The 15,438-nt window shown below is 47.3% G+C and overlaps 4 protein-coding genes across 4 annotated transcripts; 2 read left to right on the forward strand and 2 right to left on the reverse strand.

Annotated features, from left to right (window-relative positions):
• Nucleotides 1–113: 113 nt before the first annotated feature.
• On the forward strand, nt 114–773 carry N7469_006118 (uncharacterized protein; the record flags this gene model as incomplete). The annotated part of the gene is made up of 1 exon (XM_056645036.1): nt 114–773. One exon carries the CDS (start codon nt 114–116, stop codon nt 771–773), a length of 660 nt encoding a protein of 219 aa, XP_056500274.1.
• A 3,657-nt stretch (nt 774–4,430) lies between these two features.
• On the reverse strand, nt 4,431–7,329 carry N7469_006119 (putative MFS monosaccharide transporter; the record flags this gene model as incomplete). Its single annotated transcript, XM_056645037.1, has 4 exons — nt 4,431–6,337; nt 6,396–6,864; nt 6,925–7,056; nt 7,186–7,329. The coding sequence occupies 4 exons, from the start codon at nt 7,327–7,329 to the stop codon at nt 4,431–4,433; spliced, it is 2,652 nt and encodes an 883-aa protein (XP_056500275.1).
• Nucleotides 7,330–10,252: 2,923 nt separating this feature from the next.
• Nucleotides 10,253–12,325, forward strand: N7469_006120 (uncharacterized protein; the record flags this gene model as incomplete). The annotated part of the gene is made up of 3 exons (XM_056645038.1): nt 10,253–10,836; nt 10,887–10,915; nt 10,986–12,325. 3 exons carry the CDS (start codon nt 10,253–10,255, stop codon nt 12,323–12,325), a joined length of 1,953 nt encoding a protein of 650 aa, XP_056500276.1.
• Nucleotides 12,326–13,255: 930 nt separating this feature from the next.
• On the reverse strand, nt 13,256–14,497 carry N7469_006121 (uncharacterized protein; the record flags this gene model as incomplete). Its single annotated transcript, XM_056645039.1, has 1 exon — nt 13,256–14,497. One exon carries the CDS (start codon nt 14,495–14,497, stop codon nt 13,256–13,258), a length of 1,242 nt encoding a protein of 413 aa, XP_056500277.1.
• Between the last annotated feature and the right edge of the window lie 941 nt (nt 14,498–15,438).

A 15,438-nucleotide genomic window follows, 5' to 3' on the forward strand; every position in this document is an offset into this window, starting at 1 on the left:
TCTTCAATCGCCACTACCAAAAAGCACTACAAAAATAAAATTCACCCAGCTAAGACTAGTGCCACAACAGCAGACAAACTGTAGACCCATCCAGCAATCCATCGCCGACCCGCATGAACTCTCAGTCGCATTTCGACCCGGCTACGATGATCGGCCTGGCCGGTACCTCACCAGGGTCAACAGAAGACAATTTCGACATCTTCGAATGGTATCCGCGTTATCAGAGCTGTCAACGCTATTTCCTAGACCATGCTCAACACAGTGTGCCTGTCCAGGCTCTATCGACATTCTTGAATATTCACCTACCCTTTCAACGCCAATCAAACCCGATCCTCAACTCGAATCCAATTTCTACCTCATCATCTTCTTCAGCCGGTCTCACGCCCCCCGGACCACCAGCAGTTTCATTAATCCCGTATATACGCCGTCTCGTTGCAACAGGAATGGATTTCCCCGGTGTTTTGCATGGATTCTTCGGTGACGATTGGGGCAGCGGTGTTGGCCCGCTTCATGAACAAGAACGTCGCAATTACTTGTTTGCCGCAAAGAGCGGTGGTTGGGCATCTGTCAAGAAAGATTACGACATGTCACCTTTAGAGACGATTCCATTCCTACGTCCCTTACAAGGGCCTCTTGATGCGGAGATTGAAGCCGCCGAGCGCAGCTGGAGTGAATGGCTCGCAATGGAGGACTGGATGGTTGGACCGCGAGCTCCAGATATCTTACAAGATTCATCGTCTCAAAGCTCGAGACCCCGGAGTGCACGCGGTTAAACTTCGGGCCAAGCCTTCCATTGGCAATTCTTCATCTTCACTTCTATGATCTGTGTTTCTCTCTTATTCTTTTCCGGGCATCATGCATGTTGGGTCGGTGACTTGGAGTCAATTGAATCTTCCAAGCCCTTTGGTCTTGTCTAGCGATCGTGTGTCTTCCATATATTTCATTTACAGCGTCTTGCGGAAATACTCTGAACACCAGATGGGATTATCCAAACGCCTTTTTAATCTCGTCGTGGGGTCTATATTTAGGGAAACCTAATTGCAGTCAATAAACTGCCACCCTTTTCAAGAAAAAGGAAAATAGATGTTAACTCAATTACACATCTATAAATTTCAAATAAAAATGAAATATCCCAGAACTTCATTTTTTGAATACGTCCATACATAGTACCATCTATATCGACCTAACATCACTAGAATGGGCTCGCTATGCAGCCTCGGGGCTGGACCCTATGGCGAAATCCCAAAACCAAAAATACAAATCGTAAGCTCGTCTCCAAACTGTCGGATGCCTGATATCCGGCAGGGGGTCAACTCGGAAATGTTGAACGGTAAACCCAGAACTCGAAGGAAAGAAAAAAAAATTACAGACCAATACAATATTCGAAAGTCACTTCGGCCGGGAGGGTGGATTGTCGGGGATTAACAAGTGGATGTCGTGAGGAGAAGAAATCGGGGGGGGGGGGATACGAAGATCACTGCCGCGGCCAGCAAAAGGAGATACGACTTGACCATGGTTCTCGGCGATTCTCCTTGTCAAAGGGGAAAGCGTTAGAATCCACTTGAACCATAGAATTTGTGAAAGGGGATCTGTATGAGGGGGGGGGGGGGGTTAAATCGATGAACCGCTATTCGACGAAAATCTCTTTTTTCATCGCTTTTCTTTACTTGACCACATTAGCACCCCACCAGTTTGCGACTTTTCCGCTGTGGACTCCCCAGATCCAATCGGCGCTGAGGCCATGGCCTGTTGTCCCTTGGAATGTCAACGTGCCAAAGAAGATTCTGATCTTTGCACGAAGTACGGAGTACGGAGTAGTACAGTAATCGGTGTCTTGTTTAACCGATATGATTTAATAGTAGTAAGAAATGAGATGTAGATGGAATACTATCAAATCAGGATCTAGAATTGTGTAACTGAACCGTGGAGCAATTACCAGCCTATAGTCCCTTAGTGTACTGTTATACATCGAAGTACATACATAGTATGTACTCGGAAGGTCAGCAAAAGCACAGCGAACCTTGGAAGTTCCCCTCACGAAAGGATTCGGAGATTAATTAACAAATAGGCACATGCGTAAGTATAAGCTCGCAAACATCTCAAAATTGTGATCAGAAACCCCCCCCCTCCCCCTGTTCGTCAATGCCCTAACCTACAGCATACAAACTATGTAGCACGGAGTACGGAGTACAAATGGAACAACAATCAATGAAGCTTACTGGGAATCCTCACACGGGCGCAAAGTTTGACCTTTCCTTCAAAGCCGGAAGAGTATCCGTGCCGTCCTGTCCACACTGTTCACCTGTTCTTCATTATCTAGCAGTCATCAGAGATGTGGCGTGGCTGAGATGGGGTCTAGTTTGCCCTTAGTCTCTGGCGCTAACGGGGCCCCTGCGGAGTTTCTTTCTTCAAACCGCAAAGCCTTATTGGTGTCTAAACTTACAAAAAATCTCCGAGATCATCCTTGCCTTAAGTTTACGAAAATTCGATCATCAAAAAGCCTGCGTAAGGCGTGTTCGCCCCGCCGATCTTTAGCTGTCTTTTCACTCTCAAGATCGACCGTCATCCATCGTCGCCCCCTTTTCAATTCCAGCCCCTGTCTTTTTTTTGTCACGATCGACTCCCCAAAATGCATGGCCGGAATTTGTCCGCTTTCCTCTCGTATTCGGATTCCCTCGGAGGATCTATGTTCGCGCGATTCCCCAAATCGCTTCTGGAGGGATTTGCTGAGAACGGAGGTCTAGTATGATGTTGGTATTTATGAATTTTGTTTGTGGGCGGATGAGTATTATAAAGGAACATTTTATGAAACAGATCTCGGGCTATGTACCATAGTTCGGCACATCAAAAATCCCGTGCAAATGCATATCAGTGGACTCGGGATTGAATGTGGCCAGCATGTCGGGATCGGGATCGCAAGGCCTTCACGTATCCCGACACCATGACATTGGAAGTAACTCAAACGCAGTATATTTAAGCTTACTCCTATACATAATTATTTACGCGAGTAATGAACTACCTAACCTGGTGATATGTTAGCCTAACTGTACCATTCCCACTTCAAGTCATTGTATTGACATCGGTCCTCCACAGATCGACCTTATTTTCCGGTACGCCGGTATCTGCCAAACAAACAGCACCGGGGACTATTTCCGTAAAGACACTGTGGAGTGAAACCCCCTCCAAAAGCCCTGAAATCTTGGTTCATCTATTGTCTTCACCAGATGACCGTTCGTTCCTGAAACCCCAAAGAAATATCCGGTTTGGTTCGGTAAATGAGCAGAGCCCTAAGTGGAGTGAACATAGGGCTTCGCCGAACCGTTACAGGATATCTCGTTTGAAGATGCGTGATACATGACGTCCAGACTGGTGGAGTTGTTTCAGACTCCGATCTGTGATGAAAGAAGTACCATGGTTCTGGAGATCTGTACGTAAATAATGAGATCGGGTGTATCCAAAGGACCTGTATGTCTAACCGATCGGCAGTCGCGGAATCTCACAGAATGATACATGTTCTCTTCCTTGGTACTGAATCGGGACTAACTCTGAATAGGATAGAAGAACCAATGATTCTGAACGCTAAGAGGGAAAGAAAAGACGTTATGGGTTATCATGGTATGTATGAGCGTGAAATTACAAGACAGAAAATCACATTTATTGAGGTCTATTGATTTAGTTATTGAAACTTAGAACTTACTAGTTAGTCTAGTCTAGATCATTAGTAGATAGTATTGATTGATTGAATAAACTTAAAGAATAGTGTAGTGGGATGCAAGTTGTCCGTATGTTATCCTTGTTGTTGGCTACCCTATACTGGCAGCAGGGAATACACCCACGGAATGTGAGAATTAGATCCGAATTAGTGTGTCTGACGTTAAACGTCGCTTCGGGCGTTCCGTCAAAACCTTGGAAGACAGAATATAGCCAATACACCCTAGACACGGTATCCAGGTAGTCCTCCTAGTAGGTAGTTTCTCAAGGCTGATTACTCAGTACAGCACCAGTTGGGAGTCAGAAAAAAAAAGTCAATGGCAACGAAAGACTTTTATACAAGGGTAAGATTAACATGGATGGAGTGAGGGTCCATTGAGGTAGCAAAACAAAATATAGCCAACCAACGCCAGTGCTGAATGCAACTTCAAAAGAAATAGACAGCGAATGATGTTAATAGAGCCAAAAACACCACCCCAGATAAACCAGCGAAATTATGCGTGTGGGTATCATTCATCAAGGCATATCAAAAAAGAAAAGAAAACTAAGTCAAAGAAATCAAAAAAAGGACACGAAAATATGCTAGAACAAAGCAAATAGATGTGAGGAGATGCCGCAAAGACCCCGAGTACCCTAGGGTAGTGACTCGTCGAGAGGGTTTGAGTTAGATTAGATAAAGTTGACTGTACTATCACTTCGTGTTCATCTAGTGCCATCTGCTAAGAGTTCGATTCCGAGCCGTGCGCCCTAGGCACCGGAGGCACTTGATGAGTTTCATCCGGGAAGGGCAAGTCGGGTAACATATCTGGATCGGAGACCAAACTGCGCCTCCTTGACAGGACACCACCAGTGGAAGGGTTTTGTTTCTCTCGGTGTAAAGCGGCAGGAGCGCGATTGCGGCGACGATGATGACGGCGGAGATACTCGTTGGGAACTGGATCGACCTGTTTTTTGACCGCTGGAATGATGTTGAGATAGATGGGGAAGATGGCACCGGCCGCAAAGAGGGCAACAGCAACGCAGAAAGAATACTGCGCACCGTGGTTAAGATAGGCACGGTACTCAGCAAAAGGGAAGAAAGTTCCGCCACTGATAGCCATCGTCAAGAGCACGGCTGCCGTCTTAGTATGCCGAGCCGTGCCTCGAAGGGATATGGCAAAAATGATGCTGAACACGCCACTTTCAAAGAGGTATAGTAACATGGCCATAGAGATCGCCGTGTTGCCCTTGGTATTCATGCATAATACAGAGCAAATGATCATCCCTATGTAAGATACCATCAAAATCCAGCGGGGCTTGAGGAACCATTGGGCAAATGCAGCAAGGAAACGACCAACGGCAAAGACACTGTGGCCAATCGTGAGAAATTCGAATGCTCCCAAGGAGGAACTTTCACTCGAGGCATCCGTGAAGCGTTTCAGACTAGTTGCAAGCACTTCCTGGCCAGCAACGTAGAAGAATTGAGACCAAATGCCCAAACCCAGGGTGAGCCAAACAACTGGAACGCCGAGGACCTTGGTCATATTATCCTCTTGGCGGCGGTTAGCTAGCTCTTCGAGATCTTCATCAGAGGCCTCAGGGATGGGGAGATAGTAGAAGGCGACTGCGAGAAGAACGTCGAAAAGAGCTATACCAAGGTAGGTCCATTGGACGTCTACCAGGGAGGCAACGTCGTTCACACTTTTGAAGAGAACCTTCTTGGCCAAAAGTGGCGAAAGAACACTGCCCACGGCCTGAACTCCCTGTGAGATATTGAGCCGTATCTCTGAGTTCTCGAGCGGACCACAAAGAGCGATAAAAGGGTTTGCTGCAGTCTCCAACACTGCTAGGCCGCATCCAACGATGAAATTTGAAACCGTAAATGCGGCAGTTGACGTGAGAACGGCAGATGGCCAGAAGACAAGTGTACCACACGCGTATATACAAAGGCCGGTAATAAACGTAGATTTGAAGCCCCAGATCTTTAAGACAGGCTGGCCAACTAAGAGAGGACCGACAACGTAGCCTCCAAAATAAGCCCCATGAAGACCAAGCGAATGCCAAGAATCGAGATGAACAATCGTCTGGAATTGTGAGTTGAGAATGTCAAGCAAACCGTACGCGAAGCCCCACAGGAAGAAAAGAAGGGTAGTCAGCGCAATCGGAGCAATGGATTCTTTGTTGTTAAGCTTCAGCATGCTTTCCGGGTTCTTCATATTGACGAAATCGAAGAAAGTGATGGTAGGTGGGTAAGATCCAGTGGCAGTGGTATGAGTGTTGGCTTCGGCGTCCTGAAGCCCGGTGCCTGGGTGACCCAGAAAGTCCAACAGACCCATTGGCTCATCGGAATCCCTCGGACTGGTATCTTTTCCATTCTTCGGCTCTGACGGCTTGCTCAAATTGCTATCTGCAGGCGATGGAAATTGCGATGGCCCATCAGATCCTGGAATGACAGCTGGTTGTGGGATAGGCACCGGGTTCTCTGCAGTGGCATATTTGTTGCTGGGGCTTGTATATGGATCATTGGTGTCCCTGATCAATTTCGGCAAAAGGCGAGCAACTAGGGGCTTGAGGCTCGGAACGCAACCGCACATTATCGAAACGTTGACTTCGACCGCTGACCACATGAACGAAAGGGACGCATACCCTAGTGGGAATGATTAGAGATGTAAAACCGTGACCGAAGGAGATTAAAAGACACTTACAGCTGAAGTCTGAGCCTCCGGAGTTTTGAATGTGAATTGAGGAGAGATTAGCCTGTCGCGAGATCGCCGCTTGCTGAAGAAAAGCAATTCGGATCACATCGACCACCGCTACAAAAAAGCCGAAGCTAAAAGTGATGACCAAAATTGCTTTTTGTTTGAATGGAAGGCGCATTTGTGTCAATATCGGCATTGGGAGGAACAGTATAGCCAAGTCTGTGATGATGTTGACGGGAGATGAGGACAGGTAGAGCGTCACAATGTCGGTGCATGTTGCGCCTGGAGGAACCGTAGAGAAGAAAGCTGCGGAAACAGGGCGACATTGAAATACATTGATCATCGTCAATGCAAACCCCGCGGCGTTGACCACGAAGAGAGTGACATAGTTAGCCCATCGAAAGACCTTTTGATTGCGCGTCAAGGTTAGATAGAAGACGAGGATCGAGGTTTTGACAGTCATAAGAGCAGGGTTCTGAGAACTTCGTCAGCTTTGATACAATAACACCATGGTAATGATCCTCTAGCAACTGACATATAAGACGGTGAATGCATAGTTGGCTTTACTGAGGGTGCCTTGATTTTCCTCGGGGATGTCATCTGAGTGAAGACCGAGTCCATTTTTGGTCGCATAGAATAAGGCGAACGAAAATCCGAAATCAATCAACTAGGCATCCGTTAGTTATCGAAAATAATGATGTCTCCGTGCGTATAACAGATTTTTTTCTTCCTCCCGCGAACCGATCCAGCTGGCGCCACGCGCACGGGAAGATGCAGGGACCAGGACTCGACATACCCATGCGAACAACATCAAATAGTCGTGTAACCCAACTCTCCTGACAACAAAGATGCGCGACACGAATCGTAAAGCGACAAAAATACTGGCGATCACGAAGAAGGTGATCGATACACCCAAGGTAGCGGGCCGGCGACTTTGCATCTTGACAACTGGTGCGCAAGACCCAGCGCGAGAAGCGTGAGGGATTTACCGAAAGACAATGAAGTTCCGTGTATATTATTAGAGCATAGTCTCGAATAGAGATGTTGGAGGTCGAGAAGGGATGGCCATTGTCTTCCGAAGGGGTTTCAGACGAATCCGGGGTAAACCTGGGGCAGCCCTGTGACAGCAGAGATCGGAGTGTCCTAGACTGACCGTAGCGGATCGGGACGGAGTCGACGAGGGGGCGAAGATGCGAGCAAGAAAGCGATGCAGTCAAGAAATCGTAGATGGCGAGGTCGAATAAAGAAGTGAAAGAGATAAAAAGTGGCGGAGAGAAGAGGTTGACGTGCGGAGGCTCGTGTCAATTTGCCGCGATCGGAAGGCGCGTTCCTTTTAATTATTTTTTTTCTGTTCGTGGGGAAGGAGCGACCAGCTTCGCTTCTTCCCTTTTGGGATTTCATTATTTTTATGTACACATCATTCTATGAACGACTATATAGTATCAATTTGATATTCGCGTCTTCTCTCCTTTATCGTCCACTCCCTCTCCCTCTCTTTCGTCCTCTTGTCAATCGTGTTCATTCCATTCGCTCTTCTCTGATCATGTACTATGCATGTCTGAATCCGCAATCCCCCGCCATCCCCAACGCTGGTTCGAAGGATGCGCCACTCCTCCACCGGGAAACCTTGGTTTTTTCTCCAACTTTGCGCTCAGGGGTGACCCCTCTTTGAATCTATGCAAATCAATACGTCCGTCGTGGTCACTTAGTCCAATGTCTACTGAGAACCGTCCAAAGGCCGCCCGGCTGTCCATGGAATGCCAGTCCTTGTCTGGTAAAATTCTCCGGTTGTCCGGGCCTCACCGACACTCGACTCAGCTTACTCTGTCGATCCTTGAGTCTCCAAGAACTCCTGCGAAAGATGCCTTTGAATATGTATGATCAATTATCCAGTTTTAATACGAGCCACCGACTGCGCTAGTGCCAGCACTAGTGACAAACCGTTGAGTTGTCCAAGCGTGGCTACAGTCCAAGCCGGTGACGTCACGTCGGCCAATGTCCGCGGGGTGTCCGCCGTGACTGAGTGAACTTCCATGGATGAGCAACATCGTTCTTGGGTGGCCCGATATTTCTGTCTACCAAATGCATCTTGAAGATTATATGATTTACTTCAAGCTTAATCAATCTCCTTGAGATCAGCCGCGTATCCGGATCGTCTTTCCCCTGCAGCTAGGAGCTTGGCACCCTAGCGCCGTCAGCAATTGGACAACCTGATAGTATGAATGTCAATCACATCTCAGACGAGTCCAATGAGAACTCTTAGCGGCTTAAAAGACATGGCCCCCTCTACATAATGTGGGATAATCTTTTGGGAAACTTTGGGGTTAAGTGATCCTTCTTACGACGAATATTAACTTCAGTGAACTGACCCCAGCCCTGCCCTTAGAAACTTCATAAATGCCTCTCCAAGGTAAAATTTTTTTTAAAAAATCAAAAAAATGGATCATTTGTTAGGCACAGCGTCGTCCACAAAAGCAATCAAGTATCAATTTGAGAGAGCGCACCTTTTAGTACTTCGGCCTTATATTTCGAGCAACATGCACAATAACAACTCGAACCTTGCAGTGTTTTATATGAGTACTCTAACACCATATGCTGTTCAACTGGGCAGTGGAACATGTACAATTATTATTATATGAAATGGCTGTTCAGGCCACATCATTACGGATTGTAGCATTTCCTTCCAGTGATAGTGCGCGTAGTAGTACTAGCACACATAATATCGCATGTTAGCATAGACTTGGAGGTTGCAAGTTACTATTAAAGACAGTACTAGTATCTCATATGTGCCGTCTAGTTGAAGTTAAAATATCTTGATATGGAAGGCCTCGAGCTCCTGAAGCTTCGCTCACGGCTTCGGCCTGAATTTATGACGGCCTTGGTAGACCGTTGTTTGCGTAGGTGGTCTCATTCCTAAGCGTCATCGTGTTCGCCCAATAATTCACACTCCGGGGGGGGGGAAAGGAGTAAATTAACTGTCACGATTGATACCTATCAATGATCTAATTATACATCTTCTTATGCCAGATTCCAAGCTTGATGGCAAAAGGTAGGTCAAAATGAAGAGCCGCCGAGGGAGGCACTCATTGGAGATGGAAATTTCCTGGGACACAACTTTGACTACATAGGAATGGTAGAGTGCTTATTTATGCGGGGTTACAAAATGTTATCAAGAAGTAGCGATCAACTATTGGAGTTGTTCTGCGTTTTTAAGTTGTGAGTCATCATGATTGGTAGCCCCCCTAGCCATCACGGCGGCTAACTATCTTACAGATAGAATTGAATTGAAGATCATTTCAATTCAAAATATCTTATCAGATTACAAGATTAGCGTCAACTGCAGGACCATTGGAACTATCCATCATCATCTGCCTGCTGTGGTCATATGAGGGTAATTTAATTATACGTATGAGTAAATCGCGAACTCATTCCTTGAAAAATCTTCAAGTTTCCTGGCAATGTCCCTCGAGCACTGCATCTTGCAGGGTTCGGGGCGAATAAAAGAAACTCTCTAAGCGCCCAAGGGTTTTCGCCCCCACTCTACTTAAGGGGAAGACCCTTTAAACTATGCACGGTGCATGCGGCATCCTGGCGGCAACACAGCGGCGCATCGCTGGATTTTACTGGTAGATACGCCTAAAGAGGACTGTAAAAGGACGATATGCAGCGGGCTTTTGGCCCGCACCGTACTACATTTGCCTTAATGCAGGGACTTAGCCGCCGAAACAGAATCCGAAACACCGACCTATCATGCTAAAATGATAGCGTCGTTGATCAATTTTAGTATCTGCGAACGTGGTATTATAAGAGCATGCCCCCTGGCGACATTATACTAATTTCTTTAACTCACCACTGGCGCGACTATGCCGCAAGCCATCACAGTTGCAGTCAAAGATGACTTACCCCAATCACAAGAAAAAGAGAAGACGAATCGGCATCCTTCCAAGGGAGTCACAAGCCACTGGGCCAATATAGCCACCAGTTGGTCACTGGTTACGCTTCCTATAACTGCTCTTACTGTCGCCTTCCTGGTGATGGTATTCCAATACCGCGTTACCCACGACGATATTCCCTTCGAAAACCTTCGCTCCTCCTCTTTGGAACTCAAAGATGAAAATAATGTCATTTATGTCGATCTGAACTCCAGCGTTATTCTTTTCGTTACCTCGTGGGCAAGCTCTCTTGCGCCAATGTTGACCGGTTTTATAATGGCCCTGGCTTCATTTCCGATCGCGCGCCAGCTATCTAATACCATCCGCAATGGTTGTACAGACTCTCTACCGACTCCGTATCAGTTTGGATTAACGTTGAAATTTCTTGATGGGAGTGCTCTTGCTGCAATTTGGTTCTGGATGGTATATCTCATCTCTTGGGGAAAGACGAGAAAACCACAAACGCCAATACTCGTGAAAGTCTCGAATATAGCAGTCCTTGCTACTGTTCTTGGGTAAGTCATAGCACTCGCCACTAGCAAACCATACCTCTGGCAAATTACAGTAAAGGATTGCTTCAAGGGGACTCTGAAGGTTAATATTCCTCAATTTAGTACTTTGATATCGGCCGCGGACACTTGGCTCCATCTAACTACCACAACAGTTCCATTTACCCAAGTTTCACCCATTCCCAACCCGATGGGATATAGCTTTGGTCTTATTCCACAATGCTTGCGGGGCAACAATTCTGTTGCTGCACAGTCTGAATTTGACAATGGTGTTGCACGTACTTGCAGCATGATATTTGGGAGAAGCGCTTTTCTCCGAGATCCACCCGTCACATTACAAGTTATGAACAATCTTTCACCCAATACATCCGTGTATACGCATACAGCATCCGAGTCCCATGGAAAGCAATTCGCATACTTTGGCGTTCCATCTGAAGAATTAAATGACAATCATGATTTTACCGCGCACACTTACGGCGCTCACACCTCGTGTTCTCTCATCTCACAGCGCTGTAACCTCGAGTCTGTTGCACCAACGGTCCGATATAACTGCTCCGCCGCATTTAATGGACATATCACTGATGCAAATTTACACCAAGCATTCTTCACCGATGACAAGATGTCGAAATCGGTATTAGATTACTCTAACGGTCCGAACAAAGGAACAGGCAACCCTTTTTACTTTGCACTTGCGTCAGGCGAGGGCTCAGGATTCAGCTCAGTGCCCGGGGGGACCAGCAATCCTGAATTCGTACAGGCTCTAAATGGAATTGAAACATTCGTCCTTGGTTGCAGAAGTACTATCTATGACATCGAGTATGATCATGTTGATGGCGATATCACTCGCTTCGACGCTCGACCTAGCAATACTTCTGTCAGTAACATCTGGCAGTCAACTACTTCGAATGACTGGACAAACTGGAGTCTGAGTGTGAAGCAAGCTATGACAGCCGCCCTAGTGACGGCTAATACCAGCCAAGAATTTGCAAACCAGGTGGCTCTATCTTTCAGCAAGGTCAGTATGGCTATGGGTGCACAGGGAATCGAGAAAAGACCCGCTCTAGCCACTCAAAACCGGAATACAACACTGGTTGCAAGGATCCCACTAGCTCCTCTCATTGCGCTTGTCGCAGTATCCTTTCTGTTTGTTCTGGTTGGGTTATCATTCACGGCACTCGCGATCTGGGCCGCAAGATTCGAAGATGCTAGGAATATACAAGCCAGTCTCGGTATAACTGGACTGGTGGCAGATAGGTTTGAGGAGGAAAGCTTGAAGATTGGAGCTAAGAGCGTCGACGAATTCTTCGCGGAGTATATTGGCGAGGCAGACCGGCGAGTTGGAATGGAAACTGATAGCAAGATGGAGATTTATCGATACATCACCTTGAAAGGTACAGATATATCGAACTCTGATCACAGATACCCAGGAGTGCGATCCAGGCCTGTACACGGCGGGAGGACGGAGTCGGAGGAGAGCAGCCCTGGAGAAGTGTGATGTAAACATAATATGCGAGAATGAAAATAGACAACTATCAAAGGGCATGCTATACTATGCGGCGCTTGGTAGTAAGAAATCCAAAGCATAAGGTAATAATTTCCATCGCAGAGGCAATAACACGACTTAGGTTCTACGGTTAGCTTGCTTCGCCCGAGGGCAAAGACTGTGAAGTAATTCATGCCAATAACGTGCCCAGGTTGCTCAGCTTCACTTTCGCCAAGATGACAGTGGGAGTATCGGCTATCCGATTGATGCAAATGTTATTTCACATGGATGATCGAAGTAGAGTCCGTACTGTACACTGACGTGCAAGATTGAGAAACGACGTCGTTAAAACCGGTGGAGCCAAATTGAGATCCCTGCTAGGGCGTGCTGCAGGGGTCATTAGCGTCTACTAGTCAAGATCAGCGCTGCAACTTTATCGAAAGACCAACGTCGTGGGGATTTACTTAGATATTTGGGGGCGAAATATCAAACTGATTACGATGCACAGATAGAGTCAGTAAAATAGGAAAGAAGATGGAAACGAAAGATAAAAATGTTTCCATTGCGAGTCTGCAGATATGTAGAATGGTATGGTATCAAAAAAAGTAAAGAGATCGTCAATCATGTCGGCTCACCAACTCGGATCTCACGAACACAGACTAGAACCAGTCTAGGCCGAGGTTCGAAGATGGAGTATGTGGTAATGAATGCAGCCAACTGTCTGTCAAAGACGCAAAAAGACAAATTTTTGTGCTGAGAAATGCTCTTATGCTTAATTCATATCACATGGCGCTGCCTGTGGATGAAATGAGGCTTAAGATAAATAAGCTTTTTCAAGGGTATTGAAAGCGCTTCGAATGAAAAAAAGGGGGCCATGAAGACCAACGAAGAATAGTGAAAATGCTGTGAAGATGCAAAGAGCTTGGATGTGCAATCGGCTTTTTAAGCCTTGACACAATATTGGTAACCCTTCCAAAGATTGGAACATGTGTTGTCCAAGCCTGGGTTGAGGCTTTGGAACTCTGTTGCGGTGATTCCGTATTGGACTTCAATTTTACGGCAATAATCGTTTGCCTCGACGGTATAGTATTGCTGACAGGACTTGGAGGCATAGGGATATTTTCCATAGTTGCCCCCAGGGGCCAAGCTAGATGAGGGAGCGGGTACCGGGGCCGATGAAGGCACAACCGTAGGAGCAGGAGTGACAGTGACGACAGGAGTGGGAGCCTGGGTGGTTGTAGGCGCAGCCGTGGGAGTAGATTCGGTTGTAGTCTGAGTTGCTTGAGGAACGGAGGGGGCAACAGTGGAGGGAGCGAAAGTCTCGGTGGCCGCCGGAATGGAAGCAGAGGTGGAGGATGATCCAGAGCTGCCGGAGCTACCAGAACTGCCGGAGCCAGAGTCGGTTTGTCCATCCCACTGGCTGGAACTCATGCTGCCGATTTCGTTCGCGTTGCACTTGCTAGGGCCGCTTCCCCACCCAAGGAGACGATTGGCGATATCCGAAGCATAGCAAGCAGTTGCACCACCGAGTCCCAGGTTGCCAGAGCCATCGACATGACCGGAGTTATAGACTCGAGCGGCCTTGTAGTAAGTGGTCGAGTCATCACCACCCTCTTGCTTCAAGCAATACTGAAGACCAGCAGGACCGGTGGTACCATCGTTGATCATGCCGTGTATAGTCTCGTAAGGGCAAGGGAAGGTAGGAGTACCGTCATTGCAAGTGTGAGAGCCTTCGTGACTCTGCATGAGACCAGGATTGTTGTAACCGCCATTGGTGGACTTGACACGGACACAGCCATTGCTCTCCTGCATCATAATAGCCATGATGAAACGAGAATCAACATTGCTATCGCTCGAGACCTGCTGAATAGCCTTTCTGATGTGACCGATTTCCTCTTCAGTGTTGTCGTCACCCCAACCTTGGGATTTGCAACTCGATCTCAACACATCCAGGTTGCTATCCCACATATCGTCGAAGTCGGCGATCCAGTTTTCGATTGAGGGCCAGCCCTGCGACAGAAGACCATCACCACCAAAGATACCGGCATACAAATTGGTGCTACGTCCACTAAGAGAGTGAGTGGATTCAGCATCTGCAGACACGCTGTAGAGATTGGATGCGACTGGAGCCCCAGAAATGAGGGGGAGGCTGCCAGCAGCAATGATAAAAGGAAGGAATTGCATTTTTGCTGCAAAAAAAAAAGAGTGTCCAGCACAAAAATGAGTGAGAAGGCTTGCTTGAAGAGAGAAAGAAAAAAAAAGAAGAGCGAAAGGGAAAAACCGTGGTGTGCGGTATATAAACTCCTCGCTCTCACATGGCCGGAGCTCGGTCAATCCTACCTTTCTTCACTGACAATACCACAATTACCACACAATGATTACTACATTGAGTATGGCTATTCAGGAACATGCGTTGTACGGGGACCACCGAACGGGTCCTCAAGAACCCAGCAAAGCCTTGCGTTGCAGAAGATGAAACAGACTAATCTCCACCCACAAGAACGAAAGTTTGCCCTACTTGGCAAGGATACTCCATCCGTCGCTAGTTTTCAGGCACAACTGCGAGGGATCAAAAGATGATCGGGCGGGCCTTGCATGACCCCTAGAAAACACTAATGACCCTTTAGGAAAAGCAAATGGAGCGAATGAATCCATAAAATCCATCTGGACGCCCTGGCAGTGGCGATTGTCGCTGGGCCGCGGTGTGGAGCGTGGCTTGATTTTGGTGTTTCTCAGCTGGTAAAGTCCCGTCCAATTGAGGGCTCATATGCACCTTTCACGGACACTCTGGCGTGCGGGAATGTATCTGCGGCTTACTCCGTACCGTATAAGTCGAGGCCCTGCCTCTCTTACTGTACCCTTTTTCTGCCTTCGACGGAGCCGTGCCACCTGAGAATTACGAGGGTGGCTGTATACCAGTGGGTCGAACCCCCTCTCCTGAACCCTGAAAGTGGTAAGTTTAGGGGGGTTATGTCTTGCTGGGGAGCATTCTTTTCGAGGGCTGGCCCTCGCCAGTATTCCCTTGGTGAATCCACCGCACGGAAAGTGTTTGTCCAAAGTGACACATGGTCGTTTGCAAGCCTCAAGTTGAGAACATGATCCGGGTAACGTACGGTGTGCTGTGG

The sequence above is a fragment of the Penicillium citrinum genome (genome assembly GCF_028827155.1).
Source record: "Penicillium citrinum strain IBT 23319 chromosome Unknown utg000005l:1.0-1900146.0:1.0-1900348.0, whole genome shotgun sequence".
Lineage (NCBI taxonomy): Eukaryota > Fungi > Ascomycota > Eurotiomycetes > Eurotiales > Aspergillaceae > Penicillium > Penicillium citrinum.